This window comes from Sceloporus occidentalis, unplaced genomic scaffold (assembly GCF_023333645.1).
Source record: "Sceloporus occidentalis isolate IW3139 unplaced genomic scaffold, rSceOcc1.0.p SCAF_1, whole genome shotgun sequence".
Classification (NCBI taxonomy): domain Eukaryota; kingdom Metazoa; phylum Chordata; class Lepidosauria; order Squamata; family Phrynosomatidae; genus Sceloporus; species Sceloporus occidentalis.
The window spans coordinates 193,627,608-193,645,275 of NW_028316981.1; the positions used below are offsets into that span (position 1 = coordinate 193,627,608).

The 17,668-nt window shown below is 39.7% G+C and overlaps 1 protein-coding gene across 1 annotated transcript; it reads left to right on the forward strand.

Annotated features, from left to right (window-relative positions):
• LOC149323168 (interferon tau-2-like) lies at window positions 1–594 on the forward strand. Its single transcript, XM_089536838.1, has one exon. The coding sequence runs from the start codon at window positions 1–3 to the stop codon at window positions 592–594; it is 594 nt and encodes a 197-aa protein (XP_089392964.1).
• Window positions 595–17,668: the final 17,074 nt, after the last annotated feature.

The following is a 17,668-nucleotide window of genomic DNA, read 5'->3' on the forward strand; positions in this document are numbered from 1 at the left end:
ATGGCCATCACAACACGCAACTGTGGCTTACAAGTTTGCCTTACATTGGTGCTCTTCAGCAAACTCACCCAAACCAGCCAACTGTCACCTTCCAAATGCCCCATCATTCACACCCAGTGGAACCAGCTGACTGAGACCAACTTGCCTCATCTCTGCAAAATGAGTGGACCATCTCTTCCTCAGTGCTTATCTGAAATACAAGACTTTAGATTTCCTCTGGATGTTCTCAAAGTTATTCAGAGCGACACTGTTAATGTAGTCTACAGGATCCTCCAACAGATCTTCTACTTTCTCAGCAAAGAAAATCCTTATGAAGCCTGGAACTCAACCTGCACCGAGAACCTACAGAATACTCTTCACCAACAAATTAAGGAAGTGGAGACATGCTTGGGTGCAAGAGAGACACAGAAGAGGCCAGTGATCTTTGGAGATATGGCATCACATTCTTCCACTCTGAAAGTCAAAAGATACTTCCAAAGGATGAACAGTTTCCTAAATGAAAATCAACACAGTCAGTGTGCTTGGGAAGTGATCTACTCAGAAATCACAGGATGCTTTCTGTTCATAACCCGGATTCTCAAAATGCTTACATAGCAAGGTAATTTTTGAAATAATATTGTCATATGCAAAGAACTGGTAGTTGGGGTGGAATGGTAAATGTAGGAGCACCTTGCTCTTTTCCCCCTCTTTAGATATCTTCATAGGATGGCAAAATGCTAGGAATGCTCTGGTACAGCAATAGCACTTTACATTTCTATACCATTTTATAGTGAACTAAATACTCGCTAAGCAGTTTACAATGTGTTAGCCAATTAATGGTACAAGGTTCACTGAAAGGAACAAAAACAGGTCAATAAGATAAATGACCACATTTGCACATCATTTTAAGTCAAAAAGTGTAGTTCAATAGATCAGGATGAGAACAAGCAGCATTCAAGCCCATTCTCTCCAAACATCACTCCTCTCTTTTCACAAACAGATAAACTAATCAGGAAGGAGACAACACTGCACAACATCTGAATTTGAGATTATGGTTAAATGTGAACACAAAAGACATAATTGTCAGATACATGAACATGGGTGACTTGTTTGGACAAAAGTATCTGTATCTGTGACCCTAAATTCAAACATTTTGCAAATCTATCTTTCGCCCAATTAAGCAGGTAAGCAGGTTATCTTATCTGAACACAATAAGCAGGAACGAACCAGCCATGGTCACCAAAACAGTGTTCGTCCATATCTAGTGTTTTAAACCATAAATGGTGGTCAGGATTGGCTGGTTTAAACCAGATTAAATCAAATGACTTAAAAAAACAACACTTGTAGGTTTTTTAATAGATTATTCTTTTTTAAAAAAAGGTCTACCTATTATTACTATTTTTGAACCCTCTTAATGGAACAACAATGATTGTTTCCATTTTAAAATGTTTCACTGTATATAATCATGCATATGTCTAGAAATTTTAGTCAAAAAATTGACTCCAAAAGCATGAGTTGAATTATCCATGGGTCAATGTAAGTACTGTACTTTAACTGTTATTTAAAAAGGAACAATGCTCTGGTGAAAAGCAAGAGCATAATCTGTCCTGGAAACAGATTAGGATGAGCACAAATATTTGTACCTGCTGAAATTTTGGAAGTTGTCTGGCCTTGTTTTCCTTGCTTCATCCTTTAGATCCTTTGTCATATGCTCCTAAGTTTTACCCCCAACTTATCCATGGGTCATATCAAAATCCATAATTTTGGCCCCAAAACCTACCCTCAACTTATACATGAGGGTGACTTATAGTTGAGTATATACAGTAACTTTAAAAAGTTTACTGGAAATTGTTCATTAGCCAATGTCAGTTGCTTCTTTTTAATCACTTTATTTTATAAGGCAAGAAATGCCATTCAGAAAGAAATCCTTCTCTTTATAAGATCAACCAAAACAACTTGCTTTAAAAAAGCAATTTGTAAAGAACAGTTATTCTTTAAGATAGTGGTCATAACATCTAAACTACAATTGCCACTTAATTTTATGATTTAGTCCTATATTGGTGTAGTCTTACTTATCAATGCAACAAAAATGGTTTAAAAATCAGTTTAAAACAAGCAAGCAAACAAACAAAAATTGGAGGGGGGGGGTTAAAATTGGTTTGGTTTGGTTTTTCCCCAACCTTGGTAGTGGTGGTAGTTGTTTTAGATAAAGGGGCATGAAAATGCAGCCAATAAGTCAAAGTTACATTTCTTTTTTAAAGGACTTTACACAGAAGTTTATGGTGGGCTGTTGATTAAAATAAGTCATATTTACATACTGTGCGCTCTAAGGATCACACAGCATATTCGATGCTACAGTTTCAGATTTAAAGAAAAACTGGATTTAATCTACAGGTAGATATATGGAATTTAGTAAGGGAATTGTTTCATCCAGTCCACGACACATGCTGTCGTTTTCATATTACCATGTAATCTGAATAATATTTACTGCATTGGCTACAACTCTGAATGAGGGATTAAGGTCAATGCAGAAAACTGGAACAAGTGACCTCAAGAATAATTACAGATTAAAAATCTATAGGTTTGAAAAAGCCATTTAAAAATGAGTTAGCCTTTGTTTGTTTGAAAAAATGAAATGTCTCAATAATAATAATAATAATAATAATAGTAATAGGATTTATTTATATGCCGCCCAATCATAATAATTAATAAGCAAATTTAAAAGCGCATTTGTTAATACTCTGAATTTAGCAGAAACAAGTTAACATCTACAGTTGCAATGACTTCTTCCTATATTATCACCGCCACATTTATTTATACCTGCCCTTTCTCCAAAGCTAGGGCTCAAGGTGGCTATGAAAAACACAGATCTTGATGATACTTAATATTTATAAAATTCAAGAATTCAAAGCACTTCACATACCTTTTCTCAGGTGTTAAAAGTGAGATACATAGCTTTTTCTTTTCTTTTTAAAAACAGTCTCCAATCTACATCCAGCACTGTAGGGATTGGATTAGGAATAGGACAGTGGTGCGCAGAGAGAAAAGTTAGTATTTTCACTTTATATTACCTAATAACCCAAAACCACCAAAAGTTGATGTTTGATATGGGAGAAAAGCTGTAACTGGTGTAACATATGGGTTGGAGCCCAGCAGTCTTTACAACAGCTCTACTAACAGATGTCACTATTAGCACCATATTGCTAGTAGGAATGTCACAGGCTGCCCAGTGAACTTGTGGCTATGACAAAATTTATGGCGATACGGATTCTCAGTACAGCTTGGACTGCTACCTTTGAAAAGCAAATCGTTCCCCTTCCTCATTGTAGCATTTGAGAAATAACTAACTGATGCTACTTGATGCAGTTTTAAAAATAATTTGTTCCTGGTTCCTGGATTATTTCTGCAGTGTGGACTGAACCTCTGAAGTTCCCATACGTTCTGCTATTTTTGAAATCTAATTCCATTATATTATTATCAAAATTGAAACAAACAAAGCAAAGCAAAGGCGCTCTTTCCATTTCCAGATCTTTTTTCATCTAAGCCTTCCAGGCCCCTCACTCCCTTATAATTCCTTCGATCCTATACCCCTCCACAGGACATAGCACCCTTATACTACTTTGACTGAGGGCTCTTTCATACTACGCAGTTTATTTACTTGATTTATATCTCACCTTTTGCTCAGTATGTGACCCAAAGCGGCTAACAGTGTTAAGTTAAAACAAAATAGAGGTCGGATATCCTTTTTCCCAAACTGCTTGGGACCAGAAGCATCTGAGATTTCAGATTTATTTTTTTTCATTTTTATTTTGTGGATTTTGGTATAACTGCATTTGCATCTACATACATAATGAGATATCCTGGAGATGGGACCCAAGTCTAAACCCAAAATTCATTTATGTTTCATATTCACCTTATTCACATAACCTGACATTTTATACACAATATTTCTAAATAATTTTGCGCATGAAACCAAGTTTGTGTACACTGAACCATCAGAAAGCAAAGGTGTGACTATCTCAGCCACCTTTTGGGGTATTTTGGATCTCAGAATTTTAGGTCAAGGAGACTCAACCTGCAACTAAAACAGTACATAGTAAAAAAAAGGTTTTTAACAAATTAAAAATCCAATTAAAACACTTAAATTAAAAGAACATTAAATACATATTAAATAGTTTAAAAGCAACTCAGTCATCACACACACCCTTCTACCACAGTCAGAAACTAAAAGACTGGTTTAAATAAGAAGGTCTTTACTTGCCAGTGAAAAGAGTGTGGAGAAAAGGGAGCAGAGAGAGGGCCATCTGAGCATCTCCGGGAAGGGAGTTCAAGGCCTAGGAGTAGCCACCAAGAAGGGCCTCTCTTGTGTCTCTACCAGACAAACCTATGAGGATGGTGAGATAAAGAGAAAACTCTCTCCAAAATTATAAGTCTCAGACAGGCTCATATACAGGCTTTCAGATAGTTTGAGCCTATTTGTATTGGGCTTTATAAATCCATAACCAGCATTCTGACATCACTTTATCATTGTATGGTATGATATGAGGATTGCCTTAGGATTGCCGTAAGTTGGAAACAACTTTAAGGCACATAACAACAAAAAGTTTTAACAACTGAACAAACACATAGTCTTTTCTACTTTACTCTTGCCTTGCCTTGCCATGCTAGCTGTGGGTTTTTTTTGAGAGCCACCGAACTTTCCCAAACTCTGGTCCTCACCATAAATTTCCCATTATGTGGTAAACTTCAACATGGTGTAATTTTTATTTCAACCATCATGGATAGTCAAGAGCATGCCAGTTTAGAAGCTGGGCTACCAAAACAACAAAAGCAGTTGTGGAACTCTGGACAAGTGCTGAACAAAGTGTGGTCCTCAAGATGCTGTTTGGCTGCAACTCCCATTGTGTGGACTACAGAATTAGGATGATTTAGGATGCATCTGCACTGCAGAAATAATCCAGTTTGATGTCCCTTTAAAGCTATGAAATTTGGCAACTGTTTGTTGTGGTACCAGAGCTCTGTGACCGAGAAGACTAAATGTCTCACAAAACTGCCACTCCTAGAATTTCATAGCACTGAGCCATGGCAGTTAAAGTGGTTACCAAACTGGATTATTTCTGCGGTGTGGATGCATCCTGAGTGCAACCATTCCCATCAGGATATCTTACAAGTTGGCTGGAAGTAATGGGAGTTGTAATCCAGCACATCTCAAGAGTGCCTGGTTGGGCAAGGTTAAAGAAAAGTATATTTCATACTTCTCTCTTATTGAATAAACCAACCATCTCCCTGAATAGCTTGCTTGGTTCCTAGATGTATTCTGACATTTTAGTGGAATATTTGAAGTTGTGATGCACCAACACATCTGGAGGGTTGCACTTTTGCCTAACTGATGTACAGAGGTATTTGAATTTGCAAATTGAAACAAAATATCAGAACAGCCTGTAAATTATGTACAAATAACGTGCCAAGGGAGAAAAATAGAGAGGGGAGGCAAACAGGGAAGACTAACCTGCAGTCCTATGTCCCTTAAGCGTATATACAGAGCATCCCCCCCCCATAAAAACTTTATCCACCCCAACTGCTTCTTCTTGTGGGGGTACCATAAAATAGTATTTATGCCACAAAACCAAATACACTTGCAGAATTAAAGATTACAATAATAAAGAAGTGTCACGAAATTGCAAGAAAAATTACAAGAGAAACTTTAACTGAGGTTTGTAAATCTGTACTTCGACAATTGTAGCACAGGGATGACAATTTGAACAACTTACATAAAACTGAAATTTAAGATGGAATTTGTAACTGAAGCTGGAATTTGCAACTTAAATCATTATAAAATTTATTCTTCAATATAAATGTATTTGCTTAGCCTTCAAATAATCACAATCATTATTAGCTGTTTAAGGGTTTATACATTTTTGGGGGACACACTGTATCTCCTTGAGGTCTCAGTTGTGCTTTAGATTTGACAAAATGCATCCAGGAACCAAACAAGCCATTTAGGGAGTTTGATGGCTTTTTCAATAATATGAAAGAAAAGCAAGAGAGAGGTATACTCTACCTCAACCTTCCCCAACTTGCACTCATGGGATATACTGGATTACAACTCCTATTATCCCCAATCAGCATGGAAGGCATGCAGATGGGAACAGCGACACTAAGTCATTCTAATACTATACCCCACACAAGATCATTTATTAAATTGTAGGTTGCACCTCCGCTGCAGAATTCATGTGGTTTGATACTGCTTTAACTGCCACAGCTCAATGCCATGGAATTCTGGAATGTGTAGTTTTGTGAGATATTTAGCCTTCTCCATCAGAGAGCTCTGGTGCCACCACCAACTACATATTCCAGGATTCCATCGGATGGAACCTTGACAGCTAAAGTGGTGCCAAACTGCATTAATCCTGCAGTGTGACAGCAGCCTTAGGTATACTAAATTTAAATGAATGACTGAGATTTAATTGCCAGAATCTATTATAATTTTTTAGGAACCTAGGTATTTACTATTACTATGAATACCGTAAGCTAAAGTAGAACTCCATGTTCAAGAATAATAAATGTTTGAAAACTGGATGTTAGGAACATTCAGTAGGAAAGCCTCCATTACTTTCATCTCATGCCTGTGAACACACAGAGGCACCTGGCTGGCAATGGCCACTATTGAACACAGAATTACTGGTTAGATGGATGTTGATTATGATGCAGGAAAATGATTTTTATGGTCTTTGTTCTCTTTTTCATTTCTGGCAGAAACAAGTGAAAGGAGCTCATCAAGGTGTTCAGAATAAAAGTTATCTGGATGAGAGACTGCTAACAAATATCTGGTGCTATATTTCAGAGGAAGAAATTGGCAAAACCACCTCTGAGTATTCATTGTCAAAAAAACCCTATCACATTCATGGGGTCTTTGGCAAGTGACTTTAAGGTGTGTGTGTGCGCGCACACACACAAACACACACACACACACACAGAGGACAGATGGACACTGGAACCCAGCTGTAACGTTCAGAAAAATAACAACCGTGACTTTTTGCTGCTGCTAATTTTGCCAGGTTTACTTTTATGGAAGAACAGATGTGTAACCTGAGCAACCAGACAAGCACCTATATCATTCCTTATTAATTGCATACCTCTTAAACTTTTCTACAGCAAACTTCGCATATGCAAATCACTTTTAAGATACAACAAATACAAGAATCCAGACTTCAAGCTCTCCCCTCTATTACTCTATAAATTGTGTGCATGCTTGGATGCAGAAGGAAAAGAGATCACTTTCTCTAGAGGAAGCTGGTAGGAGAGTGCAAGGGATCTACTGAGATGGAAGACAGCCCTCTATAAAACTGAATACTTCCATATGTACATGTAGGACTATGATGGGTGGGAATTTTTTTAATGAACATTTCCGCATTGTAGCCACCCTCCTAACCAAACCAAAACCCTCTTCATCTTGAGATATCCCATGCCTTTAACAACATTAATACCTTTTAGTTGCTACGAGTGCAACAAAATGTATTTTGTAGCCTTCTTCAGAAAGGTTAAAGAGGGTTAAAGATATCTATGACCACACAGTGCCTAGAGAATTCAAAATGAGCAAGGTTAAGCTGCATCTTATATTACTTTCACACATCTATACAGCAGCCCAAAATATCCTTGACAGTTTCTAGTGCTGAAGCTAAGCATATCTGGCCACAAGGATCAACTGGATGAGAAACCTCCTGGGCACTGCATAAAAGACGTTTTGAATGCTTTAGAAGAATTTCAAAGAAGGAGTGTTCGTCTGCAAGATGTTTGTGTTAAATGAAAGGTTTACAAAATGGTGGTCCCTGGTTGGTATTCAGCCCCACTATTTTCTGTTTTTTGTTGCTCCAACTGAGTTCTTAGTGCTACACCAATTGGTGTATTCCTGAGACCTCCTCTCTTGGACAGTATCGTGATCTTGAAAGAGAATACAGTAGAATGAATGGTGTAATACACTTTTACAGATATGAGGGAGACTGAGAAGTCATTGCCACCCATGTCCCAGGCAACTCTCAGAATTGGGAATTTGTGCGGCCCCCTAGAATTTGCTGGTTTGCTACTATTCATTGTTACTGACCATTGCCTGGCTGGGTTTGATGGGATTTGGAAACCCAACAAGCATATGGAAGACCAAAGATTCTCCAGTCCTGTTCTAACAGATGCCTTTGATACTTGTGTAGGCATAATCACTCCAACAACACAAGAATCCTTGCAATATTTGCTGACCTTTAAGCATTCAAGCTTCAACTGCTCAGAAAACTAGTTATCTCTACAACAGAGACATCATTACAAAGGGGCCTTATGGCTGAAATCCTGTGTGCACTCTATTTAGGACTAAAGTCCAAGGAAGATAATGGGACAGGCATCTGAATAAATATGTTGAGGATTGTGCTACATATTTCTCCCTTTCATAAGTCCTAAGACTCTTCAGTTTGTGAGCTACAGACCAAAGAGTGACTAAATACATAATTTGCCTAAGTGCATCTTACTTTTGTTTCATATTAGTTAATAAGTCCAACTTTATTTCATATTTCAACAATTTTCTCCACTTCAAAAAGCGTATGTTTTACTAAACTGATATTTTAAATGTAACCAAGCAAAAATCAATATTCACCCTCGTCACTTCTTTTTTTAAATAAAATAAAATAAAAATACCTAAATCAGGGACTTGCTAGTGACTAATTCTGGAGTTTTCTTGTGGGAGAGAGAGATGCAGAAGAAAAAAGCAGATGCTTGCAATTTCCTTACCTTAGTAATTAGACCATTAGTAAGGAACCTTTATTAAATCTGGATAAGAATTACTTTCCAGAAGAAGCCAGTGGGAAGCGGAAGGCCAATACAGGTACTTCAACTCTTTCCCCCAATTTGACTTTCCAGCAAGTTCTGATGCAACGAGACTGATTTTTACAAACCAATTCCACCTCCACAAGACCGGTCAAACGATTTTTCTTGCTGGACTGGATTTGCTCTCTCTTTCAGCCACACTTTTTGCTTTGGGTTAAGCCATCTTCCGGTTAGCATTTTTGTATGTTAATCACTTTCCAACAAAGAATGCCTTTCATTCCATGCACTCAGGCACAACAAGCTCACTGTTTGCATCTGTATTAGAGACAAATATAGTGGCCACTGATAAGACAAGCTGACATATTAGGGGGACTCTCATGTAGTGATTTATTCATATCAGGTGACCTGCAGCAAAGCAGATCTCATTAGCTCTCTTGGAAAGCAAAAATAGGTCAGTTAATCCTGGGATAACCACCCTTTTAAGTCACCATGATTTGTCGGCATCATCATCACTGCCGATAAACCACAAGCTAAGACACAGAACTTGCAACAGAGGCAAAGTGAGCAATTCCTTTGTCAACAATGAATATCTACCTCAGCTAATGTGTTTTCTCACATGAATACGGTGTCCCTGTCCATACTCATCTATGGAAGGCAACTCAGTTTGCATCCGCACTGCAGAAATAATCCAGTCTGACACCACTTTAACTGGTCTGGCTCTGTGCTATGGAACTGGAATTCCCACAACTCCATAGCATGGAGCCAAGGTAGTTAAAGTGGTGTTAAACCCGATTATTTTTGCAGTGTGAATGCAGCCTCAGTCAACAAAATTTCAATCACCTCAATGAAACTTCAGCCCCATTGCTTTAACTGATTGTCAAAAAAGAGTGCCAGCCCTTCTTTCAGCTGAATCCAAACCTGTCTGCCCCCAATTGTATTGCCATCACTACGATGTTTATCACACTATGCTCTTAAAGAGCTACTATTCCAGTGTGACTCCTCTAGCAGCCTCCTGTTGCATGCTGGGATTGGCAGTTTTAAGGAGCTGAACTTCTCTGCCTGAGAATCCTAAATACCCCTCCTTAAAACTGCCAATCCCAGCATGCAACAGGAGGCAGCTAGAGGAGTCACACTGGAATAGTACCTCTTTAAGAGCATAGTGTGATAAACATCTACGTAATATGGCAGAATCATAAAATTATTGAATCCTCCAAAGTACTTTTGTAAAGCTGCTGGTAGCAATCATGTGAAAACATTTTATAATCCAGCGGACAAAGGGAGCCTGCCAAATTCTGTCATTTTTAGTGTTCAACCATTTAAACCTACAGTTTAGGGAAAACATGAGCAATCCTTGATCTTTCGTGCCAAGCTACGGCTCGCCAGCTCTATCTCACAGTTTCTCAGCTTGATAAACCTGATTTTGCCTAAGATTCCAAATATGCAGGTGTGGATTTAATGTGCCTCAGTGATCACAATTTGTTTGTATGGTAGGTTCAGTTTAACAGGTAGCTTATAGTACTGGCCTATGAAAAATTTATCAGTCAGATAACTGTCGATGCAAAGTGATTTCATATGAACATCAGCAGCTTTTCAGATGTGATCTGGAGAAATCAATTTTTTCCTGATTCTGCCAATTTAAGGTTTGATGTTGTATTGTTAGGGAAAGTCTGCCAGATTTGGTACAACTGAAAGGAAGACTGGCACTCTCCTGGGAAGAACTCACCCAATCACGTCAGTTCTTTTTTGATGGCTATTTTAAACACAGCCCTCCGCATTTGCTTGGGTTAGGAGTGAAGGACCCCCATGAATGTGGAAAAACCATAAATAAAAAAAACACTATTCTCTTTACTTGAGGGAACACTTTTCTAGGAATCTCTAGGATCTCCAGTGCAAGTCTATGGTCAACATCTGCCAGAGGATGATCAGAGAATCAAGATGGAAGACCTCCAAATGCCTAGAGAAGTGTTTTCTCTAGAAACGTCTAGGTTCCCCAGCACAACTCTATGGTCAATGTCTGGCAGAGTTTCTCTGGAGAACCTAGAAATTTCTAGAGATAACATATTAATCAAAACCAAAAATAATCAAATCCTCAAAAGTCAACCGGCAAATGCGGAGCGCCAACTGTATACTGTATATAAGTGAGAGAACAAGGTGATGGTGCAGAAACCAAAGGAAGGTCTGAAGTTGTGAAGAAGAGACACAGCAGTCACAAAGATCTGGTGTACAGGTTGTAAAACCTCTCCACATCTCCCAAAATATATGGTGTAGACAAATTTAGGGATCTCCAGTAGAAGCCTGAGCCTTCCCAAATATGGAATCCTAGTAATGTTCTGTAATTCAATTTCTGCCAATGCCACACACATAGAGGGTATTTGAGGAAGGCTAATCTTTTGTGATCGGCAGTGACTCTCGTCTTCAAAATCCTAGCCTGTCCCATCAGTCTGCTTAGAAAAGTTATTTTTTGGACTACTGCTATGCAAACCCCTAGTCACCACTATCAAAGAGACACATAGTTCAAAAAAGTAACTTGCCATGTAATCTAAGATGTCATAGAACAAACCTGGGGCTTTCTATGAGCAAATAATATGTGCTACGATTCTTCTTCAAAATTCATCCCACTTATATCAAGGTTCTTCACTCCTTTCCCCTAACTGTTTTAAGTTCGGTTTCAGCCCCATGGATGGCTCCTCTAATGTATGGATTAAAATGTGGAGTGGAATCATGGCTTCACCAGCAGTTGCCACTTGGACTGTGTCAGCCCCCAGAAGGGAGTGGAGAGGTTTTCATGACTTCCAGACTTTGGAGAAAGGCAGGCTCTAAATAAAGTTGATCATATAGGTGGAGTATCCCTCATCCCAAAACCTCCAAAATCCAAAACTGTTTTCATCAGTGACTGAGATAATAACACCTGTGCTATTTGATGGTTCACTGTACATAAACTATAAAAATCTAAAATCCAAAAAACTTCTAGTTCCAAGCATTTTGGTAAGGAATATTCAACCTGTAATAATGCCCTGCCTGATAAAAGAAGAATTGTGGAAAACACCTGCAATTATCTACATAATATCATGAATTGTGCAATTCACCTTCACTCCTTTTACCTCACTTGGTTTGAGAGACTATCAAGCTCAGCTTGTATCTTCTGCAATAGATCAAAATTACTCCTAATTCTTTCTCCTCCATTCAGCTGTGACTAATGTTGTCTTAGTTCTACTCACAAAAGGCTAAGTTACTCTCTTAGCACACCTGAAAAACTTCCGCTGTGGTTTATAAAATAACATTTCAGCATTTAATCTTCAATGCCATCTCTACTGAAAATGCCAAGTCTTAAAAGAATAGGCCTGTATCCTGGCTGCCACTTGCCAAACCTTGGAAATACTGATGCCTGGACAAGCCCAAAATGTCTTTAAAATCTTACGTTTGTTTTCCATGCTTATGATTCATTCTGATAAGCACATCACTTTTGAGCTTTTCTTCCCCATTAATAAGCCTCGTTCTGAATCAGTACAAGTATACCTGAGTTAACAAAGTAGACGTATGCCTTGCCATTACTTCTTTCTCAGAAAATTTGGTAGAAATAATCGTGGAAACCTGTTCCCCAAAAAAGCAGAGCAGTTCAATGTTTCAGCAAACTTTTTATTCAAAACTAACAACATGTATTTCCCCCCAGCTGTAGGTTCTGGTTTTCTTTTGTTCAATAGATATTTGAAGGGGAAAAAATTCAGGTTCTGACTCAGTTCAAGACTGGTTTGTTCAAATCCACTTCATGCATAGTTTGACATTGTGGTCTCCTGTCATAACTGTATCAGGTTCATTTTTTTGTTCACTATTCCAAATTCTGGAATGCAGCTAACTCGACAAAAATGCTTACATGTGGTTTTACCTAGTAACCCCTGAGATGTTTTTAAAATGGTGAGTCATGTTAAGACACAACGCAGCAGGCAAGTGCAAAGTACACTTACGTATACAAACTGAATGCCAGGCACTTTTCCCAGAAGATCAAAATGTGGAAAATCAGTATGCAAAGGTATCTTGTAACACCTTTGAGACTCACAGCGTAAAACAAATTGTAACATAAGCCATGCATCTGAGGAAGCAGGCCAATTCTACGAAAGCATGTGTTACAAGTTATTTTGTACAATTAGTCTCAAAGGTTCTACAAATTTGCGTACTGGTATGTAACACAGCTATGTTCATCATAGTCAGATGAACATAGCAGAGATTGTTTGAAAGTATTTCTTGGCAAACTTGCGTATAAGGGCTCGTTCTGCACGGGCCTTTGCGGTGCCCCCGTCACGTGGTAGGGGTTGGCCGAGGACCTAGCTTCCATACCGGTCTCACTCCTAGCACGTGATGGGGGCGTAAAAATGGCCGCGCCCTATACACACGGGCGCGGCCATTTTTACGTGCCGGACGCTTAGCGTCCACAGGTAGCATCATGAGAATGATGCGCCGAGTGCGCCATTGGAGCCTCGTCGCATAATTTCCGCAACGCAAGAAGAAGCGCTATTTTGGCGCTTCTTTTTAGCTGCACCAGGAAGCCTCGCGGTTTGGCTGCTGGGGCTTCTTGGCGGAGCTAATGACGACGCAGGCAGAGCGCCGCTTTTCGGCGCTCTGTAACGCACCTAAGTAATCTATTTTAAAAGATCCTTTTGCATACTGATATTCCAAGCTAACACGGCTCTGTCTCAGAACCTGAAAAAGTTACTTTTTTCAACTACAACTTCCATAATCCCTCAATCAGCATGGCTAGTGAATTTGCTAGCTGAGACTCCATCCACACTGCAGAAATAATCCAATTTGACACCACTTTAACTGCCATGGCTCAATGCTATGTTATTCTGGGAATGGTAGTTTTGTGAGATGTTTAGCCTTCTCTGTCACAGTGCTCTGGTGTCACAACAGACTACAATTCCCAGAATTCCACAGCACTGAGCCATGGCAGTTAAAGTGCTGTTAAAATGGATTATTTCTGCAGTGTGGATAAACCCTGAAAGATTCTAAAAGGTAGAGTACAAAAAACCCCAAACCTTTTCTAGCAGTCAGAAAGACAAGTCAAGATTGGCAGAAGGCAAAGCTATGAAACAAAAACTGCACACAGCTGATGAGATCCTTTGGGAGCTCTGATGCAGGCAGTGAGCCCAAGGGTTGCACTCCATCCTTGTATCCCTGTCATAAACCCTGATTCATTAAACCAATAGCAATCTATAAATACACAGCACCTTCATCTGCACACCTGGATTTTCCTTAACCCAAGATGACTGAATGCTAGATAGGGAAGTGGGGAGGAGAGACTAAGTTGTAAAGATCTGCAGTGTCATGCCAGGTGATGCACTTCTGACAAGTACCGAGAGAAAGATTAATGCACACCCACCACTCCTCCAGGATTATCAACAAGAAAACTGGAAGGTTTGTGAAACCACTGCAGAGCAGAACATATGGTTCATGTTGCAGAATGTAGAGGCAGTCTGGGATCCTGAGAAAAAGAGTTACAGGGTTCATCAGGGGGATAGCTGATTTAAACCAGGTTAGTTTAAATCATGGTTTAAACCAGGTTATTTAAGCCATGGTTTAAACCAAGTAAATTTAAACCCTGTTTTAAACCAGATAGTTTAAGCCATGGTGTAAACCAGGTTAGGTGAAGTCATGGTTTAAACCAAATGACTTTTTTTTTTTTAAAGACCACTCCTGTTTGTTTGTTTTTAATTGGTTTTTTTAAAAGCTTTGCTATTGATTCCCAGCTTGGCCATGAAACCCACTGATAAGCTTGGTCATGTCACACACTCTCAGCCTCAGGGGAAGGCAACTGAAAACCCCCTCTGAACAAATCGTGCCAAGAAAACCCTGCGAAAGGGTCACCATAAGTCAGAAACAGCAACAATTATTACTATTTTCCAATGTTCATTGTGAGATCAGTACTCCGTGTCAGTCGCTTCTTTTTATTCATTTTACTGTATAGTGCAAGAAAGGCTATTCACAAACATCCTTCAGTTAACATAAGCTCAACCAAAACCTTATACAAAAAATAAAAAATAAACCCAGTTTTAAACTTTTTTTAAAAAAATATATTTTTTCCCAACTCTAGAGGTTTTTTTTACAATGCTCAACATTTTTGAATGAGTGTTAAGACTGTAAGCTCGATGGGGCAAGGAGCTATTTTTTGTCTTTTGGAATACCGTGAAGTATACTGACAAACCTGTAAATACAGTAATAAGAAATGGCATAAATGGGAGTAGTTTCCTGTAATAAAGGAACTGAAATCTCTCACACAGCGTGCCTGCCAACTTTTCTTCTTCTTTTTACCTTTAACAGGTTACGACAGAGGCAATTTTAGCAAACAAACCTTCTTTTATTACTTCCTTTACAGTATAAATGAAATGCTAACACATTCCTTGTTAGGTATGTAGATTTTAAACAGCTTGGCAAAGTTGGTTTTTTTCCCAGCTACAACTCCTCTAGTTTCCAACCTAGAGACAATGTTGGTTGGGGGATTCTGGGAATTATATTTAAAACACACACATATATATACACACACACACACACCTCTTTTTCCACACTCTGATTCTAAATTATTTCAAACTTTAAATAAGCAGCCACTGAAAAGCAGTCAGACTAGTCAAAGGGAGAAAACACAGCAGGCTAGATGTCCAAATAAAAATATGTTGTACAATTATATATGCAACTATAAAATAGGTAAGATATTATGAACTGACAATGCATTGGAAAAGCACATTGTTTCTTCAGTATTTTAAACTGCAGTATAAGGTCCAAAACACACTGCAGAAATAATCCAGACTGCTTTAACTACCCTGGCTCAGTGCTAGGGGATCCTAGGAATTGTAGTTTATTGTAGCACCAGAGCTCTCTCATGGAGAAGGCTAAAGGTCTCACAAAACTACAGTTCCCAGGATTCCCTAGCATTGAGCCAGGACAGTTAAAGTGGTCTCAAATTGGATTATTTCTGCAATGTGTTTTGGTCCTATGAACCAGCGTGGTGTAGTGGTTTGAGCATTGGACTGTGACTCTGAAGAGCAGGGTTTGAATCCCTGCTCAGCCGTGGAAACCCACTGAGTAACTTTGGGCAAATTACACTCTCTCAGCCTCAGAAGACGGCAGTGGCAAACCCCCTCTTAAGAAACATGCCAAGAAAACCCCATGACAGGTAGGGTTGCCATTTCACGGTGGTGGGCGGGACTTTCCCGACCCCTGGGGGGCGTGCCTGGTCCCGTCCCGCCCCCACCCCCCGCCCCCGGGTGGCTGCCCAACTCTGAGCTCCCAGGGCTGCTGCCTGCCTTCTATAGAGTGCTGCCTGTGCAGCTTGTCTGGAGCAGCAGGAGGAGGACTGAACCCAGCAGGGGCGGGGTCTGCTGCACTGCCCTGCCTCTATTGGCCAGCCCTCTGCTTCCTTATTTGGGCAACATCCAAGCAGGGAGGAATTTACACTCAGGCAAGCTGCTTCCCCTCTTTCTCTTTCTCTTTCCCCTCCTTCTCTTCTTCTTGTTACTCCGTTTTTTTTCTCCTCCTCCTCTTCCCCTCCTCTTCCTCCTCTCCTTTTTCTTCCTTTCTTCCCCTCCTCATCTTCTTTTTCTCTTTCTTCCTCTCTCTAATCCCCCCTCCTCTTCTTCTCAGGGGTCCAGGGCTTCTCAAGGCTTTGCCCCCATTAGAAAAGAAAAAAGGCTTTGGATCTGTCCCATAAATCCCTCCTAAGTTGAGACATACCTGGGAAAAAGAGGGGGCGAGGGGTTTGGGGGGGTTGGAGGGGGCAAGGAAAAGGAGGAAGGGGGGAATTGCTAAGAAGGCTTGAGAGTGAGAAATGTAGTTTGCAATGGCACAAGGGACTGCCTGTGATCTTGCAAATGCTATGCCTGCTTGGGAGTGGGAAATGTAGTTTGCAATGGCACAAGGGACTGCCTGTGATCTTGCAAATGCTATGCCTGCTTGGGAGTGGGAAATGTAGTTTGCAATGGCACAAGGGACTGCCTGTGATCTTGCAAATGCTATGCCTGCTTGGGAGTGGGAAATGTAGTTTGCAATGGCACAAGGGACTGCCTGTGATCTTGCAAATGCTATGCCTGCTTGGGAGTGAGAAATGTTCTTGTAGAATTGGGGGGGGGGGTGTTTGGCCAGAAAGAGAAGTACATTTCAGCCTTCTGTCTAGGAATAATGCCAAAATGTCCTCCATTTTGAGCATACCTAAGAAACATGCATTTATATTAGCATTTTTAAAGAAATTATCAATTTTTTCATGTGTCCTCCATTTTTTAAAAAACATGTCCTACATTTGAAAATGTGGCCCTACATTTGTCCTACATTTGTCCCAGTTTGGAGGTCCTGCCTTATGGCAACCCTAATGACAGGGTCTCCCTAAGTCAGAAATGACTTGCACACAACACATGTACACTATTGAATCCTAAGCTGTGGCAGTTCAGAAATGGCAGCAGTACACTAAATAAGGCCCAAATTCATAGCTGTGTGGTAACCATATTTGGAACAATATCCCAAATGTCCATCTAAGGTACTAGTGATTTTTCTGGGTCTTACGCAGAAGTCTCTTGCATCCATTACTAATTGGTGCTTATATGGAAAGGTAGGGAACTTAATAAGATACATTGCGAAAACCCATACCACTGCTTTACAATGGTCTCGCTCTAATGGACTGGAAATTCTCTCTCTAATACAGGTTGAGTTTCCTTTATCCGAAATGCTAGTGACCAGAAATATTTGGGATTCTGTTGGATTTTGGAATGTGCTTGGGGGGCCCACATTCATGCAGAATAGTGGCAATTCCCTCTGTGAAAGTGGAAAAACCATAAATATAAATAAAAATCACGCTAGAACACTTCTCTAGGAATGCCCAGATCCTCCCGTGTGACTGGAAGTT